The sequence below is a fragment of the Ixodes scapularis genome, unplaced genomic scaffold, assembly GCF_016920785.2.
Source record: "Ixodes scapularis isolate PalLabHiFi unplaced genomic scaffold, ASM1692078v2 PGA_scaffold13__105_contigs__length_92229423, whole genome shotgun sequence".
Lineage (NCBI taxonomy): Eukaryota > Metazoa > Arthropoda > Arachnida > Ixodida > Ixodidae > Ixodes > Ixodes scapularis.
Genome location: NW_024609839.1, coordinates 61,219,499 through 61,236,200, shown reverse-complemented (window position 1 = coordinate 61,236,200; position 16,702 = coordinate 61,219,499). Strand labels below are relative to the sequence as shown.

Genomic DNA, 16,702 nt, shown 5'->3' with positions numbered 1-16,702 from the left:
GGGTCCTCCATCATCTCCGCTGATCCACAAGGGGTCCGCCAAACATCGATGGTTGAGAACCACTGCGCTAGAGGTTCAGGTGGCGCTAGTGTGCTGTTGCGTTTTGCAACAGCACACAGTATATTTATTTCTTTATTTGTCTATTTATTTATGCATTTCTTTATTTATTTATTCTTGAGTTGAGGATTCCCACCAACAGCTAAACGCTTTACCGGTGGTAAGGCGTTTACTACCGGTAAGGCGTTCCTATGGGAAAGGTGACCTCCGGTAATGCATTCCTATGGAAAAACGCAGATGCGTTTTCTCTTCGCGGTCGATTCTAAGAGAAAATATTGCTCTGTGTTGTGACAGAATAAAAAGTTTGGAACGTTTTACAATCGGATGTACAAAAATATACGACAGTTAGAGCGTTTTTCTTTAGAATTCAGGTTGCGAACACTTTGACGTTGCAGACTGCTATTATAGGGCACGTATGTACTAATACAGTCAATACCATGAAGTGGCACAGAGTGAATCAGCTTGACAAAACACCAAAAAACAAAAACAAAAAGTCGTTAGTTGTTTATACAGCAGGAGTTTAGTCTACCAGAACATTTCGACATTGCTACCCACTGTAGAGCAATTTAGCCTGTGCAGTACGACTGCTAGCCTGGGATCTTTAACGCGCACCACGCAGTAGTGATACTCGACCGCACGCCGGTACGATGCTCAACCAGATCGAAACGGGCAGGGGAGAGGATTGAACCCAGGATCCCTGGGTTCTGCACCGATCCCTGACAAAACACCAAAAGGATGCTAATATATGCCAAATCAAACAATCATAACAGACGACAAGAACGAAGCATGGAGTTATGGAACGAAGAACACTTACTGGATTAGTATCAAACTTTGCACGAATAATCAAAATACAGCAGTAACCGAGTGTTGTTGTTCTGAAATTAGTACAATCTTTTTTAGCTTAAATTCATCGCTTTTAGTGACATATAATGCTGTACAACCTAGACGTGGGCCTCATTTTTTGTTAACTTAACCATCGCTAAGTAACCAAAAAGTAATTAAATTAATTAATTACACTTTTATATTGTGAATAAAACTACACAGTACCCGTTACGAATAAAGAAACTACGCTGATTTCTATTAATCCCTGGCGAAGAAAAAAATATAGCACGAAGGTTTTCCGATAGGAATACACAGGAAGACTGGAAAAGTAGACTGCATGCTGTCTGTTTCAATTTGTAACCGGAAGTCCCGTAGACACTAGCACCAGCTGAGCCTCTAACGTTTATTGTAATAACTCTATGCTCCAAACTACTCCCCCCCCCCCCCCCCCCCCCCCTGCTTGTGCCACATGCTTGCCCCTCTTTGCAAATATCAGCTGGTCTTCCAACACCTTATCTCTTTTTGTGCCGGAATGTTTGTTGATAAACAAACCTACCACTAAAATTCGACAGTACTTTGTAATTTAGATAGAAGTTACTCGGAAAAAGTAAATAAAGTAAACTGCTAATTACCAAAACAAAAATGCAATTGAAAGTTACTAAACTACTCGGAAAAGCAGTTTAGTAGAAACCTACAGTAACTTTAGTAGAGTAGTTGAACTACGTACAAGTGTGTATCTATCTGTCGTTTCGGGTGTCGAACGGGTAGGGTCGAGAGGCCTTGCGAGCGCGTTGCCTTCCAGCCAGGCAATGTCCAACCCAGTCGCGCGTCAGGGTGGCAGCACCTATGTACTTGAAAAAAAAAGGTGGATTAAAAATCTGTTCAGCGCGGCGGACGACATCTCCACATAAACCAAGCAAGATGTCAGATGAGACTTTACTCCGAGAGCCAGGTGCTGTTCAAGGTCACAAAAGTGTAAATGGCGGGAACAAGAAACGCTTCTATAACACTTGCGTTTTTTTTTCTTCTTTTTTTTTTTTTTTGTCGGTAAAGCCGGGATCACACCGCTTAGGATGCCTTCATGAGGACATTGAGGCACCCTAACACCGCTCTTACATGATACAAAAGACAGTCTGCAAACAGGAGCCACCGCAATGTCCGTGGTTCAAATGCCGCGTACCATGTTTCTGCCTTGAACTCATGCGGCATCGGAAGCACAGATCTTGCGGTAACTCGCGTTCGAATCCGGTTTTGCCAGACTGTCTTTTGTACGATGTATAAGCAGTGTGACCTCGGCTTAAGATTGAAAAAAACAAACAAAAGAAAAACGCTGCAAGAGTAACAGATTACTTTTTTGAGAAACGGTTGCTTACTTTTATGGAGGTGTAATCGTAACTGTAATTAGCTACAATTTAGCCATGGGTAATTTTAAATGTAATTCCTGACTTTGTTTAGTGACGCGTACACGTCTGCATGAAACAAAAGAGGCCTGGCGTTCCCCGTTCTACGCCGTACAAAGCACCCGCTCTTTGCGTGGGATCGTACGGTATTTTTTATATATATTTTTTTTTCGCTTCATCAAACATACGTTTTTTTTTTTTTTTTCTATTTTCGCTCCTTTATACTGCTGGGGCCTGGCAACGTCGACTTTTAATATTGCCAACCGGAACTGCTGTAGCTGTATAAGGCCCCGAGCAGCTTTACTATAGTCTACAGCGCGGAGCGCAAACACGGGCGCTCAAACGCATTGTTGGCAAAACACGCTGGCTGGCGATACACGCCATCATCTGCGGCGTTCTACAAACGGTAAGCTTCGTTGTCATAATGAAGTTGATACAATGACCACGACGTGGGGCGTATAATGTGTTGCTTTCAAAGATCGTGCTTAGTCACTCATAGAGTGAGAACGACAGGGAAGTCCTTCAGTTGTCCCAACTCCAGCGCGTGCTTCTTCGATAACGCGTCGGAGTCTCATGAACCTCGAGCGTGCGGGCACGCGTAGCCAAAGAACGGCGGAGGGCCATTGAGCCCCAGCCTCCTCTATACTCACAAAGCCTGGCAGTTCGACGACGGTGCCATAGAGTGCCCGGTCGCAGATTTGGAGCGCGAGGATCTGATAGCACAGAGCACCAGAGAGCCATTTCTCGGGGAACCTGGACGTCAGCGCACAGCTTTTGCAGCGGCGAGGACCCGAAACACACTTGTTCGCTCGGGAGAAGTGTTTTTCGGCGTCTCGCCGCAGCGGGGCGCCAGTCACCTGGCTCTCCTCTCGTTTGTCGTCTGCCGGCCACTCCACCTTTTCCATTTCGGCGGCCCCTTTTCGTGGCGATCGGCCGGGCTTTGTCAGTATATAGGAGGCTAAGATCGAGCGCATCCTTCCCATTTGCAGCAGAGTACACTGGCCACCCTGGACACCTCTGTATTCTCCTCTCTCATCTTTCAAACAACAGACTGTTTGTCTTCTCTGAAGGCTGTTCGGCGGAGTGTTTGCGAATGGACGCGATAAAGCGGCATGCTCACATGGCACGCAAAAATTAGTTAGTCTTCCGTGTTTTGATCTTGCCGAATTTATATCTTTTGCGGCGAATCATAAACGATAAACACCTATTCTCAAAATAAACATGGCTCCATTCAACGAATTTAACGTATTAATAAAACAAGAAAAACAACAACAACAAAGGGAATGTCTGGTACTTGCACTTGCAACCTTTCCTCTTTGAAGTTCCCTTTGTTTCACACGCGCTTTCTGCCAGAAGTCGCTAAGAACAGGAGCGAAAAACCCGTGCCTCACAGGCGATCCCTCTCAATTCCTTGGTGGACGTAAGCATTGACACCGCACAGGTTGGGGAATGCGAGTGCTTTGTTGTTCAATTAATCAAGAAAAAAACATTAAAAAAAAAACTGTTGTCATTAAGAAAATCCAGACACCCCCCCAAACCACAAACAAACAAACAAACAAACAAGCACGCACGCACGCACACACGCACGCACGCACGCACGCACGCACGCACGCACGCACGCACGCACGCACGCACGCACGCACGCACGCACGCCCAGACAGTCCTCCACTCTTTCCACTTTAGCGGAGCGAACGCAGGAAAGAGGCGAATGAAAATGTGAAACAGCGGAGGGGGCGAGGGGGCGGGGTTATTAGACGGGTACATTGGGGGTTAACTTTCTGTAGCATTTTAGAAGTGAAGAGTGCCCGTGCAGAGTTTTCATCAGTGCTCAAGGTGTGCGAGCGCACGGGCATCCCGATGTGGAGCGCAGGTTCGCCTGCTTCTTTTGCAAGGGTGACGTAAGAACGCGGAGCACTGATTGGCTGAATGAAGGATAGTGCCTAGACCTCAAGGCAGCTTGCTTTGAGGTCTGCCCACCATCCTTCATTCAGAGCCAATCGGAGGTAGGCGTTTTGAGGTCACCACAACCCCTGCAAAAGAAGCAGACGAACTTGCGCTCCGCATAGCTTTGGCTTACTGCTACAGAAACTCGGTAGACGATTGCAAGAAGCCCACTGGCCGCCACCATGTTTCTACTCGTGCGGATAGGCCCGTACGAGTGCAAGCTTGTCGAAGCTATGTTTATGCGTAAGCTGCACGTGCTTGCACTCATGATTAGTGGTTAGACGCGAAATTAGCAGCATTTGTATACTCACTCTTGGAACGTGTTCGAGGAGTGCAGTAGAGACAAATGCATCTGGCTGAGCATACGCACAAATCATTCCAACCAGAGCTCGGAGTTCTGACGTCTCCTCCGCGCTCGCGTCCCCTGCCCCCCCCCCCCCCCCCCCCCCCCCCCCTCCCTCAGTCACTGCCCGTATTGGAAGCGTGCGACACCCAAAAGGAGCCGAGCCGCCTTGGCAGCGACGCAAACGACAGCTTCCGCTTAACGTTGCATATAGTGAGCGGTGACCGCTCGGACCTTTTTGAATGCACCTGCAGCGTCTTTACCGCGTCTGTGCCATCTGCGCATTCAAGCGGCCGCGTTTCTCGATCTCGATCCGGAGTAAAGGTTTGGCGCCTTGACATTTGAGAAAGTATATACACGCCTAACGTTGTTCTGTGTCTGTTCTCACGTCATTCGAGCTCAAGATGTTGCTCGGAGCTCAGAGTCAATCATGTCACCAGCAATTGTAAGCGGCGACGACGGCAACACAGCTCCACGTGTTTCGTTTATCTGCGCTGGAATATCATATTTGTGAAGCATTTGTGTGTTCGACGGCCTGGAAATTACGAAGGGACGACATTTCCCAGTGCCACTAAGGGATACAATCTACATTAAAAGTATGTTTCCATTATTATCAGATTGCCCTTCGCTTGCTTGCGGGGATCGACTAGAGGTACTCGGACAGGATGATCGCGGCTGTTTTTACCGGTGAATGGAGGGTATGTGTTCGCAATTTACTAACCTTGTGTCAAAATGTTAGCGCCGAGTGCGGCTCCGAACGTTTCGTATAGCGCTGTACTCGGGCAAGCTGACATTGATTAGAAATCATGGGTCGGCTGCTATACGCGATGTCTTTGCGAAATGCGTTTGCTGAGCCGCACCGTGACACCGCTGCCTTGTCGCACGCTTTTAATCGGTTTGTGTATTTTTTGTAAGAAAATTGGGAAAGGAAAAGGGAAGGAGAGGAGGGGGGTTAGACCTTGTCGGACTCAGCCTGGGATGTTTTAGGGGGGGGGGGGGGGGAGGGGGCTGTCGGGGTGTTGGTGTACATCGCTAGCCACCAATCATGGCGAACTGAACGCTTTGCGGGAGTGGATTGTTCTGTTATTTTGAACTACCGTACACGACATATCTGCAAAATCACCTTCGGCAATCAATATTTCCGACAATCGCGGAAGAGCTATATGACTCCCAATGAAGCGTGTCCCTAAACCCGTGGTTTGTCTACACGGTAGACGTATATACCGTCTTGAACATTGTTATACAATACTTCCTCCTTCTTTTTTTCGTCTGTTTTCTTCTTTTCAGCCTGAGATTTGGCTATAGGATGCGGCGATCCCGCCCCATGCGAAAGTTCCTAGCATTCACTCTCGTCATCTCAAGCCTGTTATTCGTCTACATCCTTGTGCTGCCGTTCCGTTCCAATGGTATGACCGTCTCTTTTATACACGTTCGCCAGCAGCCACACGCTTTATAATCTTGCCTGGTCCCCACGTGTGCAGAAAACAGATTCGTGTGAGGTGAAGCATCTGCACATGCGCCGTTCCGACAGCAGCGCCACCGCAGCGACGTGACGTCAAAGCCGCGTGCAAGATGGCGGCGCCCTGAGGCCGTATGCGTGCAGACGTTTCACAGTCAGCACCCAGGCGGTGGCGCTGAGCGCGAAACAGAGTATGCGCAGACGCGTCACTGTCCAGAAAACATAATTCTGCGCATCCGCATTTTGTTTATGTAAGCAAACGTGTCTGTTTAGGAAGAATCGTGGGATGCATACATCGTAATAAAATGTGAGCTTCGAGTGTATTTTCATGTTGATAAAGATGGGAGAAGAGAGAATGAGCTGTGAATGAATGGGCACATGCATGTCTGTGTGAAGCAACGTTACTAGATTACCTCAGTTGTGGAACTCCCACAAAAAAAAAGTACCCCCCTCCCCTCCCCCTCAGTCACTTCAGTCCGCCTCCCGTCGTTCGGAGCGCCATCTAGATTTTCGTTTCAAAACTGTGTTCCATAGAGTAATCATTGAGTACGGTGGAACGCCATCTAGGCGCTGTGCTTCGAAACGTACGTGTTCCATAAAATACACTGCAGTTACCATAGGAGCCGCCTGGCGCGTCGAACGACGGGAGGCGGGCCGTGGGGGCCGATGGGGGTACTGCTCGTGTGAACAACGCATATGAGCAGTTCCGTAACTGAGCTAATCTAGTAACGTTTGTGGGAACTGACATGACGCCACGTGACTGTGAGGTCATAATGCTATGTAATATCAGAGTACCACGTGACGTCCTGATGCCACGTGACTGAAACTAAACGCTGTCATGTGACATCAAGGCATCACAGGACGTCAGGGTATCACTTAACACTGTGGTGTCACATGACGTCATGATGTAACGTGATGACACAGTCCTTCGTGAGGATTCTTTATGACGGTTTTCTCATAAAACTCAGCTCGCTATTTTCTGCCGCAGTGCACGTCTACACCTGCCTGAACCAAAACCACCACGACGTAGAATCCAGATTGGCGTCTTTCAACGGGGAATTAAAAAGAAGCCTGATGGCCGGCGATGCGGGAGAACAGGTCCAGTACGAAGATGGCGACCACTGGCGCTCCGTTTTTCCTGGCATCCATGTGTACTCCGCCTATCTGGAAAAGGGATCCGCCAGCGACAGTTGGATCGTTCGAATCATCAGCGTCACCGAAAACGACGATCCCAAACTCCAGACAAGTCAGCCGAACTTTCAGTGTTGGATCAGCGCAGGCCGAGCAACTTACGTCGCTCAGGCGACGTACGAGCCATTAAGGGAACACAACTGGCTCCCCCTGGGGACAGCCTCTTTTTTGTGTCCCGTTGAGTTTCCAGAGGAGATTCTGAAGGAGCGAACGGTTCGGGTCGCGCTGGGGATCAGTCACAGGATGGATGTTCCCGTCTGGCTCGACGTCCACATGCCACGAAAGAGCAAGGCCAAGTGCTGCGCCGTGTGCACAACCCCGATCGCGGGACACTTTGACAAGCTTTCCGTCCTCGCTGAATTCGTGGGCTACTACAGCACGGTGGGCGTTCGCCGCTTCGATTTCTACCTGGGGGATGTCTCGCGCGATGTGGAACTTCTGCTCGTTCACCTGCAGCGCGTCTCTGGAGCAGACATCGTGATGCACAAATGGAACCTCCAGTTTAACCGTTCAGAACTTCTGGAACACCGAGCGTCTCAACTAGACTGCTCGTACAGGTCTCGGTTTGAGTCGGAGTACGTCATCAACGCCGACTTTGAAGAGTTCTTGGTACCGAAGCACGGGCGCAGTATCCCCGAAGCCCTGCGGACGCTGGAGGCTAGCTACGGCGAAGACTCGATAGGAAGCATCGTGGTCCAGAAGCAGTTCTTCTGCTCTGAATACGCTTACGATAAAGATAACCTGGACAGAAGATACGAAGTACCCCTGATGACTCGGGTGAGACAACTGCGCGAGGTAACGTCATGGCGGTTCGATGTGCCGTGGAAATACATCACAAAGGCCAACGCTACGGAGTACGCAGGGGCCGGCTTCGCTCTGGGGCGTCTTGGAGAGCGTCGGGTTGTTGATGCCGGTGAGAACGCACTGGCCTTGCACCATTACACGAGCTGCTGCGGCTTGAGTAAGCCGGTGCTGTACGGACTGGTGAGCGTTGACGTTTTGTCGAACAGTGAGCTCGTGGAGGACGGCGCTCTGAGGAGGTTCGGCGACGCCATAGCGAGCTCGACGGCCATAGCTCTCGTGAACTCATTTGTTGCTGCTGCGGTTGAATCGTACACCGGAGCGTACGAGCCGTTAATGCCGCTGGACGGAGAGTTTCACTTCTGGTACCTCTAGAGTCGTAAGATATATGACATCACCCGTGTTTTGTTATCACCGTCTTTCCCCAGTAATTTTCATGTCTCTTTTCACAGTTTGGTTCAAATTAGTCTTAAAAGGTTCATTTGTAAGTCTTGCCTTTCTACAAATAGAAATAACACCCGGTTATACTAAAAAAACTCAGTGGTGTCAGAACGAGGAGAAAAGGGCAATACTATCTGCAGCCTCCCACTCCCCTCCCCCCCCCCCCCCCCCCCCCGTTTTTTTTTTCGAGCTCTTTAAAGTAGCAACTGCGTTACAAATGCCCTTTTATTTAATACGTGTATGCTCACAAGTCACAGATGTGATTTATGGTTAACCTCCTATTGCTCTTTGGAACACGTACGATATTTGAACCGAACTTCAGCAAAGATTTCGTTCTGGTGTGTCCTGTCGATGAATTCAACTTTCTTACAAGGGGCATTGATTGAGTACGTAACCAAAAAGCCGTATTTTTTTGCCCACAATGTGCGAAGAGACGAAAGCGATAGCTCTAGCACGGTCGAGCAATGCGGGTGGAATGGCGCCGTCACGTACCCGAGGACGGAGGTGCGACGTGGTTAATTCTCATAGCCGTCGTGGTAGGCGTCGTGGATGCCACTGACGACTGCCACCAGTGCTCGGTGATCCGTGAAGCAAGTGGATAAGCGCGGGAGAAGTTTCTTAAACCATCCAACATTAAGCGTAGTAACCTAACTGGACACTGCCAAAGTGGGATTTCGCATAATGCGAGTAATGTTTGGAAACAAGTCTTTCGAGCAGACGACACGAAGATTCTCCCTTCGTCGCGCCACTCTTGGCGGGACGCCAGGACTGCCCTCTTCGCTCTCTTCGTGGGGCACGGCCGACGGAAGTCCCGACTTCCCTCTCCCTAGCGGCGAGGACAACCCACGAGGTCGAAATCACTTTAATATCGCTTTAGAACAAAATCCCGTAATTCGTGAACTAATGTTCTGTATACATGTTTGTAGGCATGGATTCCCGACTGGTGTCTCATGGGTGCAAGCACGTGCAGCACGCGCGTTAAGGTGACTTTGGCAGGCCTGCAATTGCACGTGCTTCCTTACACGAGCAGGAACATGGTGGCGGCCAGATGCCCAGTTTGCAATCGCGTATACACGTCAATATTCACTGTCAATCGATGACAATGTATTGGCTTGAGCAAATTGGCCTATACCTCAGCGAACAAAAGCAATATCTGCGATAGTACGTATTTTTTATTTGCCCTTTTTATTTTATCGTATTGAGTTTTGTGAGTCGCAATAGCATGAGCTTTCACAGATTCGTAAATGTCACTGGCGATTTCCCCAGTGCCCTGTTCTGACCAGTGACATGCAATAGATGTGATTACTCGCAGATGTCTGAATTACTAATAGGGTGTATGACTCCAACGATATTGATCTTTTACACAATCACCGATCTAGACCAAATTTTTCTACGAGGTGACAACTGCATAGGTTGAACTTAAACGTTAAAATTTCAAAAAAACACATTACACGGTGAATAATGAAATGATGAAGGTTAGCCAAAACGTACAGTACTTGGGAGTACTTTGAATCATACTGTCAAGGACAGAAAATATGCGTAGTTTTATATTGGACCAGCTTGAAGCAAGACTTAGGATGCTTCGCCTTTTATATTTATTTCTCTGTGCACCAACTACATCTCAATGAAACTTCTTTTTTCTTCAAAATACCGCTTAACAACATTGGCGGTCACTATTTATTGGGCACGAAGTGTGCGGTTGAAATTCTAGTTCACTGTACTCAGAGTGCGTTCTCGAGCAGTGGCGGACTCAAATAATTAACGCGGCAGTGACGAAATGGCAGGCACCCCTGAAAATAGTCTATTGCCTGATATTCGCGCGAGACGTGCTGTACTTGTGGTGTGAACAACTTTCTGTGGCCATTCGCGGTGAGAAGCTTGCTAGTGGCGGTTCTGTTCATAGTGCCTATAAGCAATTGGCATTGCACGTGCTTGCAGCAGCAGAGGAAGCTGTAGTCACTTCACTCTGGGTTGTGAAAAATTCCACCAGGCGGCGACACCCGAACTTCTCGCCGCGAATATACTAAATATGCAGACAAAGCGGTGGGCGCAAGAGCGTTCGAGCGCCGATTAAAGTTGCGCACGAGCGGCTTCTGAAATGCCCCAGAAAGTCGTCCACGAGTATGCACCAGTGAAGTCCTCAGCCCAGCGTGCGATTTCCTCAGCCCAGCTCGCGCATGTTTGTCGCTTCCGAAAGCAAGCAAATCACGCGCCACACGCACGAACACTGAAAATGGAACCGGTTAGGAGCCCTTTTGACAAAATAGACTCCCCCCCCCCCCCCCCCACCCCCCCAGATCTACTCTCATCATACTGACATTGTTGTTGTTTCTCCGCTTTTTTAGGGAAGAATTCCTGAAGATTTGAATTGATTGGCTTGAAGGTCTTTTTGGTAAAATTACGGAGTTTGAGAGAGAGTGGTAACTTTTTTTGTATATCCAAGTTCTGTTTAAATAATAGTGTTTGTATATTACAGTTACGTTGACGAACTTTAACCTTCGTACAATCCCACCCTTTGTAATAATGCCAAACTTCAATGCAGGTTTGTTTGTGAAACAATAAAAACAACAACATCGATTACATGTGAATGCACTTTTTTTTCTTCTTTTTGTTATAATAAAAGGGCGTTTCTTCTCTGAAAGCAAACGATACTTCTGTCGGTGAATTGTACACCTCCATGGCTTAATTACATTGAAACAAAGAAAGCGCATATGTCTTGTTCTGCAACAGTAGTGGGTGCATTCACTCGCCGCCATCGCTGTGTCCGTTGAAGCTCGCACGCGCTAAAATTGAGTTTCCCTAACGCTAGTTTTATACCATTAAAGTTAATTGATGTTCATTACCATAGCCTCCTCTATACTCACAAAGCCTGGCAGTTCGATGACGGAGCCATAGAGTGCCCGGTCGCAGATTTGGAGCGCGAAGATATAGTAGCACAAAGCATCTCTAGGGGAGCCTGAAACATGGCTTTCAAACCCGAAACATGGTTTTCAAATCCGACGAGAAAAGAAGCGGTAGCCCGAGGAACGGGAGAAGCACAAGCGGACATTCCATCGCTCGGGACAAGTGTGTTTCGGCGTCTCGCCGCAGCGGGGCGCCCGTTAGATGACTCTTGTCTGCGGCTCTACCTTTTCCCTTTCGGCGGCCGCGTCACGTGATGATCTGCCAGGCATTGTCAGTAGAGAGGAGGCTATGCGATTACAGATAAGTAGCTTTACCCACACCTCCCACTTCCCGTCACTCATTATACTCCGTCTCACCACAACTCGGCAAACGGCGAATGCTGCGGTCCCAGCGAGCCAATCGGCGCGTCGGAGGGAGGCACGTGACCCTATTCTACCTCCCTAGTGGCGCGCAGTGCTGTCGAAGCCACGGGCGGAAGAGAGAGAAAAGCTGCTTTTGTACGGATTTTTAATGACAGGTTGATCTTCCAGGGTGACAAAAGTGACGTCTGGGACGCACATAAGAGGGTGAGGGGAGCAACCTCCTACCCTATTCTCCCACTGCATGGACCTTATTTCTTTGGTAAGGGCTGTCGCGTGCTTCGCATCCGTTCCCCTGATTGGCTCGAGGGGAGCGTAGCGTTCTCTCTTTGCCAAGTTACGATCGAACACTCAATTCTCAGACATCACGCCACTGTCTTGGCGCTGCTATCGGCACAGCACCAGAGCCATATATACTCTACACGGCGCATGCGCAGACTCGTCATCTCACACAAATCTTGCTTCTGTGCGCGCGCACTGCCCACACCTGGGGCAAACACGGGCTTGCGTGTAAACAGTGTGTCGGCATGTAGTGATGGGACCGCAAGTTCGATTACAAAAACTTGAACAGACACATCATACTACATTTTGTCAACATGGTTGACGCTCGTCTCTGGAGTGTGACCAGCTGGCCATAGAAGAGCGCATCTGAGAACGGTAGGACGTTTCTTTCGGATACGGCATCCAGCACCCACTAATTGCCTTTCGACGTACTTTGGTTGTCAAAGATAGGAAGCTCGCTCTGGGGGCAAGACAACCTGAAGGAGCTGCTTATTCGCACAATGCCACAGAATGTTAACACGAACCCTGAAATTCCACTCCCAAAATATAAAAAAAAAAAGAGGAAAGCAAAGCCAGCTGTTGGCTTGCACGTGGTTTTATAAATAAAAAGAAAGCCGGGGTTAGGGTTGGAGCGTTCGTTTCAAACGCTTTGGAAAATGAGAAAGTGCACCGCCGGAGTCAACGGTATAGCTCTGCTCAAGCGCAGCTGCCGCGAGCCCAGCCAGAAGCGCCGTGTTGCAACGGAAGCGTGCCACCTAAAGGTCGTGTACATACATAAACTGGCTCTCGCTTTCCCCATTTCCACGTGTGCGTTGTTGTACCGTTACGCTCTTCCGAACGCGGTAAAAAATTACGAATAAAAGTGTTGTGCATCGTTGCTAATACCGTCAGATTGTTGCACTCGGACTCGTGCTAAGAGCGCGCAGTACGCGGGCTTTCCTGTCTTTCGCTTACAGACTCGCCTTTTGTCCACAGCGACTCGTCACTTTTGTGTAAAGAACACCATGCGTCGACTTTCTTGAACATACAACAGACTAAGTTGTGTTATCGTGCCGCGGCGTTCCGGAATCATGAGGATAAGGTGGTCCAATACTGCTCAGGAATTAATTGATGAGTAGGACTGCTGTGGTTTGGCTGAGGTTTCGTTGAGTCATTTATGCCGCTGAGGACATAAGAGTATAGAACAGCAGAACCGATACTAAGCCAGCCAGCAGCTGAGGCAGCAACTTCAGCTTCTTCTTTTCGGGTTTCGGCGCAGCGGGCGAGCCCCTTCGCGCCGGCCAGCGTGCCGTGGGGTCCGCTGGGACTGAGATCACACAACACCACGACGCCCTACTCTGATCGCTAGGAGCTCTTCGCGCAGCAACGTAATTCATGCCCGTTCCATGTCGGATACCCGCCTGCTCTCAGACGGTGAGTGCTCGACGCCATTGCGCTTGTTCTAGGTTAGTCAGAAGCCACTTGTCCCGTCGTTAAAGTAGCACGTTCTTCGCGGCTAGCATCTACTGACTTTATAAACAGTTGATATCGTTAAAGAGCATGCTTGGCGTCCACGGCAGGTTTTTGAGAAATACCAAAGAGATATATTCAGCTGGGGCTCCAAGTGCCTTCTTCCTCTTTATGCCTTTTTGTCTCGAGAGCTCTGTATGTCCATTCTGTTCGCTGAGTGCAATGGTCATCAAGTGTGGCGACCTCGACCGCTCCCATGCTTTATGGCACCGCTGGAGACTGTCCGACTGATTTTGCAGGTTTGTCTTGATACAATATGTGACTACGATTTTGTTGACTCGGCGTGGTTATGCATGTTCTCACCTCGCGACCAAGCAACAGAATTGCAAAAGGGCGCCAGGCTGTGTTCACGATGTTCTGTGTGCTGGGAAATTTTGAATGAAGAGAATTGTATTAATTGGTACGTAGTGTAAAGCTAGAGATTAAACAGTCTTCTCACGCGGAATGCCTTAAGCTAGAGCGAGCCCTGTCCACCTCACAGAACCCAAAGATGACCATCTCTGCGCTTCAAAATCTCGCGCAGAGATACGCAATTTCAGCATATGTGCATTCTATAGCACGCGAAAGGTAGGTATAGTCACTGACAAAGTGAGAACGACGGGGAGGTCCTTCAGTTGTCCCGCCTCCAGCGCGAGATTCCTACCTACGGTAACACTTTTGTGTCTCGTAAGCTTCGAGCGTGTACGCGCAGCCGAAGCATGACGGAAGGCAACGAACGCTTTCTGGAGGCCAGGCAACTAAAGGAGACACCCTGTCGTTATCGTCTTGCCAGTGGGCTCTTGAAACGTTACGAGATTGACGACAATATTCGCAAACCCTGATCCTGCAGCTCCTCCGACGTTGGAGGTGGAACTTCGCCGCTTGAGATGCTTTCACCGCACTCCCTTCTGCATGGCGTCCATTCTGAACGATGGCGCCGGCGGCGCCGATGCCGTCGCCACCCCTCAAGACCGGACAGGGGACACAGACGACGAGACCGTCAAAGCCGTACCAGCACCGAGCTGGAGCCTGCTCTCAGCCGAGACCGACTCAGACCTGGTGGCCAACGTCTCGGCTGAACTGAGCAACTTCAGCAGACGCACACTCACGCGGCACGACTTCAAGACCATCGTGAAGATATGCGGCCTTCCGCTGTACCTCAAGTTCCCCCTCTTCCAGATGGTCTCCAAATCTCCCACGAAGCAGGCCGTCCTCGACGTCTGTCGGAAGCTGCATCGAGTCGCCGGTAAAGACAGGCTGTCCAAGGTCGTCTTCGTCCTCACCAAGGGCCGCAGGACGTGCCTCCAGCCTGGTGACTTCAGGGACATGATACAGGATCTGATCGAGACGCACAGCGGGCTCATCTTCCTGAGGCCAGTCACCCGTTCGCACACTGTTTACATCGATACTGTCGTGTCCCGACTCTTCTACGAGATCGGCAAGACGTGGACGTGGCGGCTGGGTATGGCCGAACTGCGTCGCAGTGACTTTCTGTCCCAGTTGGATTCGCTCGAGTGCCACAACGACTTCATGAACGTCGAGGGTGTCTTCTCATACAAAGACGCTTACGTTATTCACGCCATCTTTAATGCACTCGACCTGGACAACGATCGACTTTTGAACCGACTCGATCTTGCCCGCTACGAGAAAGGGGCCCTAACGCCCAAGGTCATCGAGAGAGTGTTCGCGCTACTGAGCACGTCTGCCATGACGTACGTGGACTTCGTCGTGTTCCTCCTGGCTGAAAAGGACAAGTCCCATCCCAGGAGCATCGAGTACTGGTTCAACAGGCTTGATCTGGATGGTGACGGCATGCTGACCATGTACGAGCTCGAGGCCTTCTTTCGCGAACAATACGATCGTGTGGCCATTCTCATGAATGATCCGGTGTCCTTCGAAGACGTCTACAGGCAGATGATCGATCTGGTCAAGCCCAGATCGTTGAATCTGTTCGCGTTGTCGGATCTCAAGCGGTGCGCTCTGGCGTCAGTGTTCTTCAATACGTTCATCAACACGTACGAGTTTATCCACCATGAGATCTTCGACCCGTTCGATGCAGATAGACTCCGCAATGGGTCCACGCAGTGGGAGCACTTTGCCAAGACAAAGTTTAGTCTTTTGATGGAGGAAGAGGACCGGGAGGGCTCGTCTGAGGATGAACTGTCGTAAGAGAACCACGAGGTTGGCGACTCTTAGAAATGATAAATTGCTGGCTCTTATTGATAAAAACGAAGCGCATTAAAGTTGAGGCAGCATGCTTTTGTTTTGATAGGTGTAGGGTAGTGGAGGTCATGAAACGCACAGAAAGAACAAACTGCCATTTGAATTATTATCTCATAAATTAAATGAGAAAATGCATGTTAAAATTGAAATACACTGAACAAGCGAGGCGGCGAAAGGTACTTAAATCTATGATAACAAATCTAAAACTTAAATCCGCGATCAATGACGAGAGGCACTTAAATTTGCAAATTATTTTGAGTAATATACAATACGTTTCGGCCTGACTCAGGCCGAAACGTCGACTAATTATGTCATAAAACTCCACTAAGAGCTTCGATGTTCCTTTACTCACGTTTACACTTTATATACAGTCAAACGCCCTACAACGAACGCTTCTACTACGAAATAGCCTGTACAACGGGCTGTTTCGTTGCTTACCTGCTTTATTGGGGTCATTAAAACGCGCGACGGATATAACGAAGTGACGTGTATAACGAAGAATTATCGCGGTCCCACACGCTTCGTTATACAGGCGTTTGACTGTATATATATAGACGCTTTACACACGCGCCAGATTGAGCCGCCATAGCTGCCCTTCTCTTGTCTTACCGAGATGCCGAGCCACTGAAGCGGGCGTTGACGGGTCTTCACAAGGGCCTATGCTGGGCACAAGAACACAGTAGCATCTAAAATTGCAATAACCTGTCCTACTGTGGTAATGATGAAGTGAAGCGAACGGAATAAGAGGGAACAAAAACTGAACGTCAGTTATGGCGGCGCCCATGCACAGCTGCTGTAAAGCGTCTATATATATATATTGTTAAGAAGATTGACGTTCATACTTCGTCATCGTCTTCATTCACAACCACCGTGATCGTCATCGACTCACGCGGCGCATGCTGGCCGAATCAGTTGGAACCTGGTCCTCAACCCACTCGGTTATAGACGCTTTACACACGCGCCAAATTACAGCCGCCATGGCTGACCT

The 16,702-nt window shown here is 49.1% G+C and overlaps 2 protein-coding genes across 2 annotated transcripts; both read left to right on the top strand.

Annotated features, from left to right (window-relative positions):
* Positions 1-7,099: 7,099 nt before the first annotated feature.
* Positions 7,100-8,392, top strand: LOC8023594. Its single transcript, XM_029983862.4, has one exon. The coding sequence runs from the start codon at positions 7,100-7,102 to the stop codon at positions 8,390-8,392; it is 1,293 nt and encodes a 430-aa protein (XP_029839722.2).
* Positions 8,393-10,981: 2,589 nt separating this feature from the next.
* Positions 10,982-15,660, top strand: LOC8023598 (serine/threonine-protein phosphatase 2A regulatory subunit B'' subunit beta). Its single transcript, XM_002402118.4, has 2 exons — positions 10,982-11,000; positions 14,342-15,660. The coding sequence occupies exons 1-2, from the start codon at positions 10,982-10,984 to the stop codon at positions 15,658-15,660; spliced, it is 1,338 nt and encodes a 445-aa protein (XP_002402162.4).
* Positions 15,661-16,702: the final 1,042 nt, after the last annotated feature.

Bases quoted from the DNA above. Each gene is read 5' to 3' on its own strand.
- LOC8023594 (XM_029983862.4), top strand. From the start codon at position 7,100: ATGGCCGGCGATGCGGGAGAACAGGTCCAGTACGAAGATGGCGACCAC.